This window comes from Bombyx mandarina, chromosome 05, assembly GCF_030267445.1.
Source record: "Bombyx mandarina strain Sakado chromosome 05, ASM3026744v2".
NCBI classification, from domain to species: Eukaryota; Metazoa; Arthropoda; class Insecta; order Lepidoptera; family Bombycidae; genus Bombyx; species Bombyx mandarina.
This window is the reverse complement of record NC_143212.1, coordinates 16,262,677-16,276,067: the sequence shown is the minus strand read 5'-3', so window position 1 is coordinate 16,276,067 and position 13,391 is coordinate 16,262,677. Positions and strand designations below refer to the sequence as shown.

The following is a 13,391-nucleotide window of genomic DNA, read 5'->3' as shown; positions in this document are numbered from 1 at the left end:
GATACTTAGGTTTCAGATAACGCTTTTGCCTATTCTTCGATAAATCCCTTATGTGACTGTGAGAAGAGATGTGCTAATTTAGGCCAAATGTTGAAGTCGTTTTTAGTAACACAAAAGAGTGATCCTGCTGTTATTCGTTTATTAACCCTTTGACTGTCATGTAGGTCACTGGTGACCCTACGTGGCGCAATGAAGTAGCTATGTCATTTTTTGTTGCCAAGGCACCGACATGTCATTGTCTAATAAAAATGAAACCCGCAAAATTTTAATTTGCATAATTACTGGTGGTAGGACCTCTTGTGAATCTGCGCGGGTGGGTACCACCACCATGCCTATTTCTGCCGTGAAGCAGTAATGCGTTTCGGTTTGAAGGGTGGGGCAGCCGTTGTAACTATACTCGAGACCTTAGAACTTATTATATATTTCAAGGTGGGTGGTGCATTTACATTGTGGATGTCTATAGGCTCCAGTAACTACTTAAGACCAGGTGGGCTGTGAGATGGTTCACCCATATAAGGAATAAAAAAAATCTAATAGACTGGGAAAGTCGAATCCGAAGATATTGAGAATGAATCTATTTCTAAGAGACTTAAAAGACTAAAGCATATTCTACGTAATCCAGGAGTTTCATAACTGACATTGGCGTAATCACTTCAGTGCGCCGCGTAGGGCACCGGTGACCTACATGAAAGTCAAAGGGTTAACACATAGACACTGCAAATAGGATGTGGACTCACCTTAAAACACGATATTAGAGTTGTACTTTGACATAACGATTGTCGCAAATTTTGTGTGACAACGCTTATTTTTTTTCGGCTGTGGGCTAACCTCTTACGAGGCCTCCGCACCTAGGGGATGCGCGGGTTATGTGGGACAGAACGGTCTGCAGATGTTGGGAGCAGACCGCGGGCCCAAGGGATGGAATTTAGGACCCTGCTAACTAAACGACTCCCCAGAGTTAGCACGCTCTCTACCTTTAGTAAATATTTATGGTACCTCTTACAGAACTGTAATATTCGGTCCTTTTTAACCGCGATGGACGTTTTCTTGTTTTAATAGTGGGTCAAACGGAGAATAAAATTCCGGAAGGTGACTTATTCCCCATCCTTAAACAACAATTTTTTTAAATTAATAATATTGTTAACGACTACTACATTTTAAGGAGCAATTTTGAAAGTATTATTTATGTTTAATTACACTTCAATTAATCGCCGTGCCAAGCTAACTTGCTCATAGATAATACACATAAATTAGTTATAGATAAGCAACTCAAGCACTCAACAAAAATGTTTACGGGCATCGGCCACTAGATGGCTTCGCTTCGATTAGTTTCTCATTGCTCCTGTAGATGGCAGTAACATATTACCTATGTATTTTATTTTTAATGAAAGATTTTGTAAATTTTCAGAAACCACAAATTGATAACAAATAAAGACTTGTATGATTTATAATTTTTTTTATTTTCTGTGTTTAGTTATACAATAATTGAACGCCTTAACTTTAACAGCATATCAGTTGAGGGGCATCCGCTACAAGATGTCGCTAGTTTCCATACAAAGAAAATATTTGTCTTAAAGTATCGCAGTTTCAGAGCCCTGAACTTGCTCGTAATATATAAATTAAGAAAAACATGTATCAGGAAAATACAAGCTCAGGTACGATTTGGAAGTTTTATTCAAGGAACCCAAGCATCCAACAAATATCGACATTCGATTGTTTGGGTAGGCTTCACCGAAAATTGTTGTGTTCACCGAAAATTGTATACTCAGAATTGAGAAATCGATAGCTAAAAGACACTCTAGCACTTCAAAGCTAAAACGTAAGTGGGAAGACATATTATATTAATGGCCCGGTTTGATTATGTTAATAGCTCTTGAATGGCATCAAATTTTAAGATGCCTTACGTATTTGGTCAGAGAACCTTAATGACGTCCTAATATTTATGACGAAAATTTCTAAACTATTATCTTGTGTATTTGTTATTAGTATTCTACTCTAATTTAATGTCTGACTCTCAAAATTTTAATAATCCTTATCTTAAGTGCTGGTGGAACAACACTGTCTCAGCGTAATGACTGAAAATTACAAGCAACTAGCACGAACAAGAACCATACAACTTGAAAACAAATACGAACGCGTCGAGAAGTAATATTTGGTGAGTCTCGACTTTAGGCAATCTACGCGCGTCCCAGGAGGCCTTGTTAAATTTTGTCAAAATAAACTAGGTAAGTTTAAACTAATGTGCCGTTTATGCTTAGCGTTCAAGGTATTCATTACGAAATAGTATCATATTCACGAAACAAAATCTGTCGTAGCGTGTAACTCCTTTGACAGGACATACAACCTACAATGACCGGACATAGACTAAGAGAGGGATTTGACATGTGTGATTCGAGAAGAGATTGGAAAAAAACAAAAGGAACGACACGAACATTAAAGAAGGAACATAGAAAGAAGAAAAGAAGGATGACAAGAACATTAAAAAAGGAACAGCAAGAAGAAAAGAAGGATGACAAAAACATGAAAGAAGGAACATAGAAAGAAGGAAAAGAGGATGACACGAACATGAAAGAAAGAACATAGAAAAAAGAAAAGAAGGATGACAGTGGTCATTTTTCAATGGTCTTTTTAAAGAAACTAAATAGACGACAAAGAGCGAACCGACCATTCAAAACCCGTCAAAATAAAACAAAACTGCGTGATTACTAATGCTTGTGATGTCGCTGTGGCCTAAAAGATAGGGCGCCCGGTGCACTCGTAATGTGAGATGCGTCTATGCCAGTATTCAAATTCCGCAGCCAGGCATTTTTCTAATCAAACACGTACCTAACGCATGTTCACAAGCTTGTCTCGTATACTGACTGCACTTCTCCATCCCACACTCACGGGACACCTCGAGTTTTCGATTTATTTTCTGTATTACAATTTTTCTTTCCGTTTAATTTTTTTGTTTGTAAAACTAACAATTTTTTATATATTTTAAAGACTAGCACTAGGGCTTATACATACCTACAAACAAACAAACAAAATCGACTCCAGAACAGATGAGAAAATTTTACCCAGCTATTTGTTGTCATTATCTAAATTTTATATGCAGATTTATCAGCTCAGTATGTACAAAATAAAGCCGTAACGTAAAGTAAATATAACATATTAAATCATATATTAGATCTGAATTTCTCTAGCTATGAGAATAAAATAACATAAAAGGACTGGTAGGGCGTTTTTTTTATTATTTTAAATTTTATATTTTAAAATTTTTATAAGGCCGTATGGCCCAGCTGATGATGAGTTGTTACCGTCGCCTATGGACTTCAGCTATGCCAGGGGCAGAGCCCAGCCGCCGCCTGCAAATTATGCGTCTTATGAGACCGCATGATTGGGTATTTGATTTGATTTGATTTGGTACCACCACCCTGCCTATTTTTGCCGCGAAGCAGTAATGCGTTTCGGCTGGAAGGAGCAGCCGATATACTGTAAAACTGAGACTTAGAGCTCGTGCCTCAAGCTGGATAGCGGCATTTTGGTTGTTGATGTCTATGGGCTCCGGTGACCACTTAACACCAGATGAGTCGTAAGCTAGTCCACGCATCTTAGCAATAATTATTTTTTTCTGTTTATTTCTCTACTGTAGATGACGACTTATATCAACAAACAATACAAAGAGCACTAAAAGACTTATTAATTTAACTTTCAATAAAATATTTCATTTCAAAAACAAGAGTCGAAATTAAAATTAAAATTTAAATTAATCTTTACAAACTTCAGATCTCGATTCGCCGAAACCGAATTTACATCTTTCGAATTATTTGCAAAACAATTTTTAGCCTCGTAGTGTCGAAAGGTATTAGAATTCAAGGGTGTTTTATTAAAACCTTATTAGTTCCAATTAAACACATTAAGTTTTTTCTTAGAAACTTAAATGTAAAATATTACGAGCAATTTAAAATATATATTCTTTATTTATTTAGGGTTTAGAACCACTACTTTTATTTGTTCCGTTCGTACATTTTTTTTTGGAATTTAAAAATAATAATGATAATATAAAAATAAAAATCAAAGTTTTTATAATTAATGTCACCACACAGCGTTCTAACAAAACGGAATACAGTACGATTCAATCCTAACAATTGCTATAGATTCTTGTCTTTTTTAGTGATTATAATTCGTAAAACGAAAAAAAATCAGCTTAGTCGGATTTTTCTATTAAGATCTATTCATTCTATTAATTTTCTATTAAGACGATCAATTTTATGTTTTTGCTCAAAACGAGCTGAAAGTTTTCCGTACTAATTAATATGTTTCTCTCCTATATACCAGATGTCGTAGATTTCTATTATTAAACTTTAAAAAAACTTTAATATTACAACAGCAGCTCTGCTACTTTGAGTGATCTAAAAAAAAAGCACATACCGAAATCATTTCTGTCTGAGTTAGCGATGAGGTCCTTTGGTCGCGAGTGTAGGCGCGTGAAATGCACGCGGGACCGCCCGTGTCTTATCAGAGCGTGCCCATGTTTCCTCACATCGCACTCGCACATACACTGCAACGCGATGTACACCAGCACTATCGTCCGCATCTTAACGCTCTGTTCACGGCATGTTGGCGCGTGCGGACCCGCCGAGCGCGACTCGCGTACTGACCCGACCTCTCGGCAGGATCTTGGGTTCCTGAATTTCAATAGGTTCGAAACTTTTGAAATCGGAATGCATTTTTTTTTGTTTGTTTTTTCTTTTGTATTTTTCCATTTTTAAACCAAAGAAAAGAAAATAATGAGCTCTGCTTTTGTAAGCCGTGGCTGATTTCAATACTGCTTTGAAGTTTAATAGAAATTCAAGGAATTTGTTAATGGAATTTGTTTGTTTTTTTTTTTTGTTATTCGAATTTTCAATGTAACCGGTCTAAGCCATTAAAAATATTAAAAAAATGTTTCTGTTTGATTCTATGGAAATAGGTTTTCAATTGAAAAGTGCAGACCAATCGCGTTCAGTCGAACCCAGTATTTTTTTATTGCTTATATGGGTGGACGAGCTTTAGTTCTCCAATACATAAATCTTAATTGTAACCATTTTTACGAATTAATTTCGCGTTTATTATTATCATTATATTATTTCTGATGTTTTGAACAGTTTACCGACAAACTGTCGACTTCAAAATGTTACTGTTAGTTCATTCTGGGTAAAATTAATGTCTAAAAATCTACCGGTGATCACGGCGCTTAAAACAGCGCTGAAATATCGAGAATTCATATAATGCAAAAATGTTAGTGAGAACTTGTTAAATGATAGCTTTGATAATGAACAGCCTTGAAAGTTAAAAACATAATAAAAACAGCTATGTCGCGTGACGCGGGAGGGTACTTACAAGCTGTTTTTGCTACTAAGCTGCTACTAGCTAACAAGCTATAAGCTGCTTAAGCTATTAGCGTTTAGTGCAACCAATAGTTAGTATAGTAAAAATACTAAATACTAAAATGCGGTTCTCGAAACTAAAATACTGAGCATCTCATTCACACTCATTACGCGTGCGTTTGAGTATCATTTTTATTTTATTGTAATACATATTTAGTGAACGAGAACACGGCCCAATTTGTGTAATGATTAACGATTTTCCGGTCATAAAAACGCATGAATGAATCGCGGCAAAAATAATCAAATTGGTTGAACTCATCCGTGCCGGAATACAAAATTTGATGTTAAAAGTGGCCCAAGCTTTTAATATCAACTTTTAAAATCAAATTTCATTAGAGTAACTCTTGAATGTAAAAATTAATATTGAATTGCAAATTTGATGTCTGCTTTATACGTAAAAATGAAATTTGATTTAACGCTTCTTAAACTTGAATTGCTTTAATTAATTTGTGAAACTCTATGGAAATTTTCAGAAAGATTGTTTTTCGATAAGATTTTTATTACTGCTCTAGTAGAAACCGGTCGACGGTCCGCTGTGATTATCGAATAAAACATAAGAGTCCTTCTTTTCAGTTTCGTTTGAGAGGTGAGAGTCCGCGCAGGTGGGTACTACTACCCTGCCTATTTCTGCCGTGAAGCAGTAATGCGTTTCGGTTTGAAGGATGGGGCAGCCGTTGTAACTATACTGAGATCTTAGAACTTATATCTCAAGGTGGGTGGCGCATTTACGTTGTGGATGTCTATGGGCTCCAGTAACCACTTAACACCAGGTGGACTGTGAGCTCGTCCACCCATCTAAGCAATAAAAAAAAAGACTTCGAGTACATCATGGAAGAGACTTCATTCCAGAGGGGATAGTGACTGACACAAATATCTCTTAAAACGCATTATGAATAAGTGCAGATGAATTCTGACCGGTTGCCGAATGATACAATGATGATGACGGGATCGTTTTAAAGAAATCCTCAAATCATTTAGTGTGACGTCATTCAACAGTAGAGAGTCGAAAATACAACTAAGAGATATACCTTAACTGGGAGTAGGGCTTATGACAAGCTCAGCTAGTGCTTACCGTCATTCTACGATAAATCAGGTGTGCGTTCTACATAGTTTGTAGAATGAGATAGCTGTTATGCAATATACAATTAAGATCTCGACGTGTTTAGACGTTTTTATTTTTTTATTTTTTATTAGTTAGCTTGGTGGACGAGCTCACGGCCCACCTGGTGTTAAGCGGTTACCGGAGCCCAAAGACATCTACAACGTAAATGCCACCTACCTTGAGATATAAGTTCTAAGGTCTCAGTATAGTTACGACGACTGCCTCGCCCTTCAAACCGAAACGCATTACTGCTTCACGGCAGAAATAGGCAGGGTCTATGAAATACAGTAATCGCATGAAGTGATCCGACTTCATGCATCTTATATCAAAGAATTTCGATTGCTCTTGCGTATTTTTATCGGCCGAAATAGGCATCAGTTAACGCCAGGGACACAGAAAGAAAATACACAAAATATCTTGAAATGTCACTAAAATCGTTCGATAAAATCGAACGGGAAAAGACAAGTATCTGACAACATCACCGAGGAAAGACACAATATGGTGTAACGAAAAAAGAAAAAGCTAGCATTCTCTGAAATAAATTATACCTTTAAATAACAAATAATAGAGACTTGTACAGTTATATTAAAAAGCCTAATACGATTGAATCATACAGGAGTTCCAAATAGTACAGATAAATACACAATATACTCATACTACTACTACATAATTCCTCTGTTTAAATCTGGTAGTACTTTTGACCCCACTAACTTTAGACCCATTTCAGTACTACCAACTTTGAGTAAAATTTTTGAAAAAATTATTTTGGAACAGCTTTTAAACCATTTCTATTCCAATAACCTGCTTCATAACAAACAATATGGATTCACTAGAGGCCGTTCGACTATTGATGCAGGTGTAGATCTTATTAAAAATATTTTTCAGGCTTGGGAGGAATCGCATAATGCCCTTGGGGTATTCTGCGACTTATCTAAAGCTTTTGATTGTGTTGAGCATAATACATTGTTGAGGAAATTACACCATTATGGTATTAGGGGCGTTTCATTAGAACTTATTAAATCTTATTTATCCGGAAGAATCCAAAAGGTAGACGTTAAAGGAAAGAGATCTTCCGGTGTCTTACTTAATATGGGTGTTCCTCAGGGTTCCATATTGGGTCCCTTCTTATTTCTTGTGTATATCAATGATTTACCAAAGTTTATTGAAACCCGTCACGAGGTCGTATTATTCGCTGATGATACATCCTTATTGTTTAAAATTAAACGACAATTGGAAGATTATGACGATGTGAATGATGCTATCTCGCGCGTGGTACATTGGTTTAGTGTTAATAATCTGTTATTAAATAACAAAAAAACAAAATGTATAAAATTTACCACACCTAATGTTAGACAAGTAGACACTAATATCATTGTATGTGGAGAGACACTGGAGCTTGTTGATTCGACAGTTTTTCTTGGTATAACAGTTGATTCCAGGCTGCAGTGGGGTCCTCACATATGCAAGTTAGCGAATAGACTTAGTTCTGCAGCGTTTGCGGTAAAAAAAATACGAACGTATACTGATGAAGATACGGCACGTCTAGTTTATTTCAGTTATTTTCATAGTGTTATGTCCTATGGCATTTTGCTATGGGGCAATGCTGCCGATGTCGAAACGATTTTCATCCTGCAGAAGAGGGCTATTCGTGCTATTTATAATATGCACCCGAGGGAATCCTTGAGGGACAAGTTTAAGGAAATCAAAATTCTAACTTTAGCGTCCCAATACATTTTTGAAAACTTATTGTACGTGCGTAAAAACATTGTAGAATTCCCCAGAGTCTGCGATTTGCATAATGTGAACACTAGGAACAAACATAGGCTTGCGTTGCCGGCGGCTCGAATTAAGAAAATAAGCAACTCTTTCAGGGGGCTGGGTGTACAGCTTTTCAACAAGATCCCACAAAACGTTCAACTACTACCTGTTCATAGATTTAAGAAAACTGTCAAGGAACGTTTGTGCAACAAGGCATATTATAAAGTTAAGGATTTTTTACTAGATGGCACCACGTGGGAATGAGGCGTTCGCTCCTGGCCTTTTCATTTTTCATTATTATTATTATTTATTTGAATTGTATTTTTTTGACTTGTTCTTTTGTATACTGTAAATATGTTTTCTTGTTTAAAAAAAAAAAGAAAATAGTTGAGAAAATACAAAAAAAAAAAAAAAGCCCGCTGAGTTTGTTTCGCCGGTTCTTCTCAGGACTGTGGCTTTTTTTGGAACCGGTGGTAGAGTTAACATTTTCTTTTACATTTTGACATTCAACAAGTGTGTTTTTGATGACATCCAAGTTGAAATAAATGATTTTGAATTTTGAATTTTGAATTTTGAACTAATAGTAATAGAAAATTCGTCATAGAGACGTTTGTATTTGTTCTGAAAATATTCAGATCGCAACTAATCTTATACCTTTAAACGAGCAATTCTTGTATATTAATATATAGGTATATGTATATAATTTGAATCTCGGAAACGGCTCCAACGATTTTCATAAAATTTAGTATACAGGGGATTTCGGGGGCGATAAATAGATCTAGCTACGGTTTATTTTCAGAAAATGTTGTTTTATTCGTGTTTTCAATAATCAACTCTTCCCGATATCTATTGGCTAATAATACTATTTTTGCAACTAACCGCTTTAAAGGCACAACAAGATGGCGTTATCAAAAAAAACCGAGTAAAGCTCGGTCATCGTCTACTTAATTTTTATCTCAGCTACGTTTCTATTTAAATACACGACTATGTTGCTAAATGCTTACAAACAGTCGCGCGCCAATTATACCGATTTAAACAATTTAGTTAATCCAGTAAACAGACCATCGACACATAAAAATAAATAAATAAAATAAAAATCATTTAATTCAGACCATTATAAGTTCATATGTTGTTAGTAGAGTAACACATAGTTTTAAGTTAGTAAAATTAAAATTAAAATCAACAAAATTATTAAAACATTTAAACATTTAATTCATAAATCATTTAATTTACAAATCTGCATAGATACTGTTAGCCTAGCCTCATACCTAATGGTACCCATCGATCCTAATCATATACACACACGGTCAGCATTTTTGTTCACTCATAGCATGTTTAATAGAAATAACAGCTCATTTCGTTACCGACATTCATAAGCGTGAGACTTGCCAGTATTTTTTATTATTTTTTTATTGCTTAAATGGGTGGAGGAGCTCACCCTCCTGGTGTTAAGTGGTTACTGGAGCCCATAGACATCCACAACGTAAATGCGCCACACACCTTGAGATATAAGTTGTAAGGTCTCAAGTATAGTCACAACGGCTGCCCTACCCTTCAAACCGAAACGCATTACTGCTTCACGGCAGAAATAGGCAGGGTGGTGATTGTGAAATAAATGTTATTCTCAGTGAATCATTTTGTTTTACAACAAGGTCTTCGGTTAATTTCTTATAACAGCTATTAAAAACTATAGAATAATTAAATTTACAAAGTATTCCATTTTTGTAAATTAAGATTAAAACAAAATGCATTTTAATCAATAATATTAATAAAACATAACATTATCTATGTTAATTATTGATTTTTAAATACTCGCTTGTATTATTTTAAAAAAATTTGGTCGCATTATTTCTAATACAGCGTAACACAAGCTAAAACAATCATAGCAACAACAATAAAAAATCATCATCATCATCAACGAGACATATTTCAGCAACTTAAAATTCGATCTTAACTTCTCAAGCCGCGTTCCAAATATCGTTATCGCTTTCGTAGGTGACGTTACGGCGTAGCGCGTCTACGAAGCTACGCGATAATTGGACGCTACGCCTTGTAACCAAGAGATTTGGATTCAATTAACTGGAGGAAGCTTATTACTACGAACCTCCTGTTAAATTGAAGTATGTACAACTATGTAAATATAGAAGTATATTATATATATACCTAGTCAGGTCATAAGTATTGTCACACAGTAAAAACTTTTCTTTTAGAATGCTGGCCACAAAAAAGTTTATTGAATTCGAATTTCGAATTGTTCATGAAAATAAAAACGTATACTTTTAGAATTTTACTCATTTTTTAAATATGGAGTGGACGCTTAAACAAAACCGTGTTGCAGTTATTGCGTTGCATCGTTGCGGTTACGCGCCAATTCAAATTTTTAACATACTGAAAATTTTGAATATAACCAAAAGATTCGTTTATCGTACCATCAAACGATACAGTGAAGACTCTAGTGTAGATGACAGGTCAAGAAGTGGTCGCCCTCGGTCTGTTAGGACTCCAGCAGTGATAAAAGCTGTGAAGGCGCGAATTCAAAGAAATCCCAAACGTAAGCAGAAACTGTTGGCCCTTCAGATGGGGTTAAGCAGAACCACGGTGAAAAGGGTGTTAAATGAAGACTTAGGGCTTCGGGCATATCGAAAAAAAACAGGACATCGTTTGAATGCTCGTCTAATAGACCTGAGACTGAAGAGATGCCGCACTTTGTTGAAGCGGTACGCGGGAAAAAATATCGTGAAATTCTTTTTTCGGATGAAAAATTTTTTACCGTAGAAGAGAGCTACAACAAACAAAATGATAAGGTGTATGCATACAGTAGTGAAGAAGCGAGCAACCGTATTTCGCGTGTCCAACGAGGTCATTTTCCATCCTCGCTCATGGTATGGTTGGGAGTTTCTTATTGGGGCTTAACAGAGGTACATTTTTGTGAGAAAGGTGTAAAAACGAATGCAGTTGTGTATCAAAATACAGTCCTGACGAACCTTGTGGAACCTGTTTCTCATACCATGTTCAATAACAGGCACTGGGTATTCCGACAAGATTCGGCGCCAGCTCATAGAGCGAAGAGCACACAAGACTGGCTGGCGGCGCGTGAAATCGACTTCATCCGGCACGAAGACTGGCCCTCCTCCAGTCCAGATTTGAATCCGTTAGATTACAAGATATAGCAACACTTGGAGGAAAAGGCGTGCTCAAAGCCTCATCCCAATTTGGAGTCACTCAAGACATCCTTGATTAAGGCAGCCGCCGATATTGACATGGACCTCGTTCGTGCTGCGATAGACGACTGGCCGCGCAGATTGAAGGCCTGTATTCAAAATCATGGAGGTCATTTTGAATAAACTTTAGTGTCATAAGTATCTATGTTTTGTTAAGTTCATTTTGGTATATGAATAGTTACATAATGAATAAACTTGTTTCAATTATTTTACATTAAACATGTGACAGAATTTATGACCTGACTAGGTATATGTTGGCACACGTCAGGGATGGCTGAGCGGAAGGTTCCGTCATCACTCGTATTCGATTGAACTCAGTTTAGTCAATAAAACTTTTCAATAATAATTATTGAAACTCAACACACACAACTTTCACAATGACAGGATAAACCGACAGTTTCGTTCCACATACCGACAGACCGACTGACTGACTGACTGACTGACTGACCGACAGAGACTCACTGACTGAGACGGACGGAATGACTGTCTGACACGGAATGCCACGACTCTGTCCACGTACCGCCATTTTATACTGTGGCGTTACGGAGTCTACCCTTCATTTTGTGATATTTATCAAAACAACATTTCATCATTTAAAATAATAATCAAAACCACCGTCACCACCATTACTAAAAGTCGTTATCCACGACAACTAAAAGTCGGTATCCACGACATATATATATATATATATTTTTTTAAAGCTTAGGTGGGCGGACGAATTTACAGCCCACCTGATGTTAAGTGGTTACTCGAGCCCATAGACATCTAGAACGTAAATGCGCCACCCACCTTGAGATATAAGTTGTAAGGTTTCAAGTATAGTTACAACGGCTGCCACACCCTTCAAGCCGAAACGCATGACTGCTTCACGGCAGAAATAGACAGGGTGGTGGTACCCACCCGCGCGGACTCTCAAGAGGTCCTACCACCAGTCAAAATGGTGTACTTTATGTTATATGGTATAATGGTATAATGGTAGGCAGCGGCTTGGCTCTGCCCCTGGCATTGCTGACGTCCATGAGCGACGGTGACCACTTACCATCAGGTGGGCCGTATGCTCGTCTGCCTACAAAGGCAATAAAATATATATGTATATATATAGGTTCAGATATTTAATGCTATGGGAGTTCATAGACGTCATGAAATAATTTCGGACTCCCTCCTTGAGAAAAGAAGTTGTCATCTAAATTGTATTGCATTTTAAATAGGCTGAAATGTGCCGATACTTATGAACATCAGCCAAACGTTTGAGGAAAAGCATTTAATGTAATTTTTTTTATAACACGATTCTATCTCTCATCGTAGGTCGTGTTAATGGACACCTCTTAGGTAAAATAGTTTTTGGGGTATTTATTAGGAACAAATGAGACTTGCCTGTGAGATATACTAGGTAGTATTTCACGAAACACTGGGCATATGAGGAACTATGAGTGTATCCTATAAACTTCCGAATCCTCCTCTAAGCCTGCCTAAGACTTCCAAGCTCACAACAGATAGCTGATTCCAGTTACCTCCACGTAATTCATTTATATATAACCTACAAATTAGGCAAATCCGGTTTGCAAGTACGTCCTCATTCTCGAGCAGTTCAGTTTTCAATCACCATTTCAACAGTTGTTTTCCATTTTACAACTCACCTGGTGAGTGATTATCAAAGCTCATTTAAGGTCACATTTTAAAATGATACTGGTCTGTCGGGATATTCAACAAAGAAACCAAAGTCCGTTTCCATATTTAATGACCAAAAATATGTCTTTCAGATGCAAAAACTCACAGTTTAACCTTCAAAAATCATTCAATAATATCCCATATATATAAAAGTTCACATTAAATTGATACAAGCCATAAACAATATGCAATCGTGTTAGCAAATAAAAAATACGTGAATAATATAAAAAG

General features: G+C 36.4%; 1 protein-coding gene across 1 annotated transcript in view; it reads right to left on the bottom strand.

Moving 5' to 3' along the window:
- The window catches only part of LOC114247445 (uncharacterized), a 132,899-nt gene extending 128,246 nt beyond the window's left edge, over positions 1-4,653 (bottom strand). Inside the window, exon 1 of the mRNA XM_028180422.2 lies at positions 4,414-4,653. Coding sequence (XP_028036223.2) covers positions 4,414-4,579 — 166 coding nt within the window. The 5' untranslated portion in view covers positions 4,580-4,653. The remainder of the gene's footprint in view (positions 1-4,413) is intronic.
- Between the last annotated feature and the right edge of the window lie 8,738 nt (positions 4,654-13,391).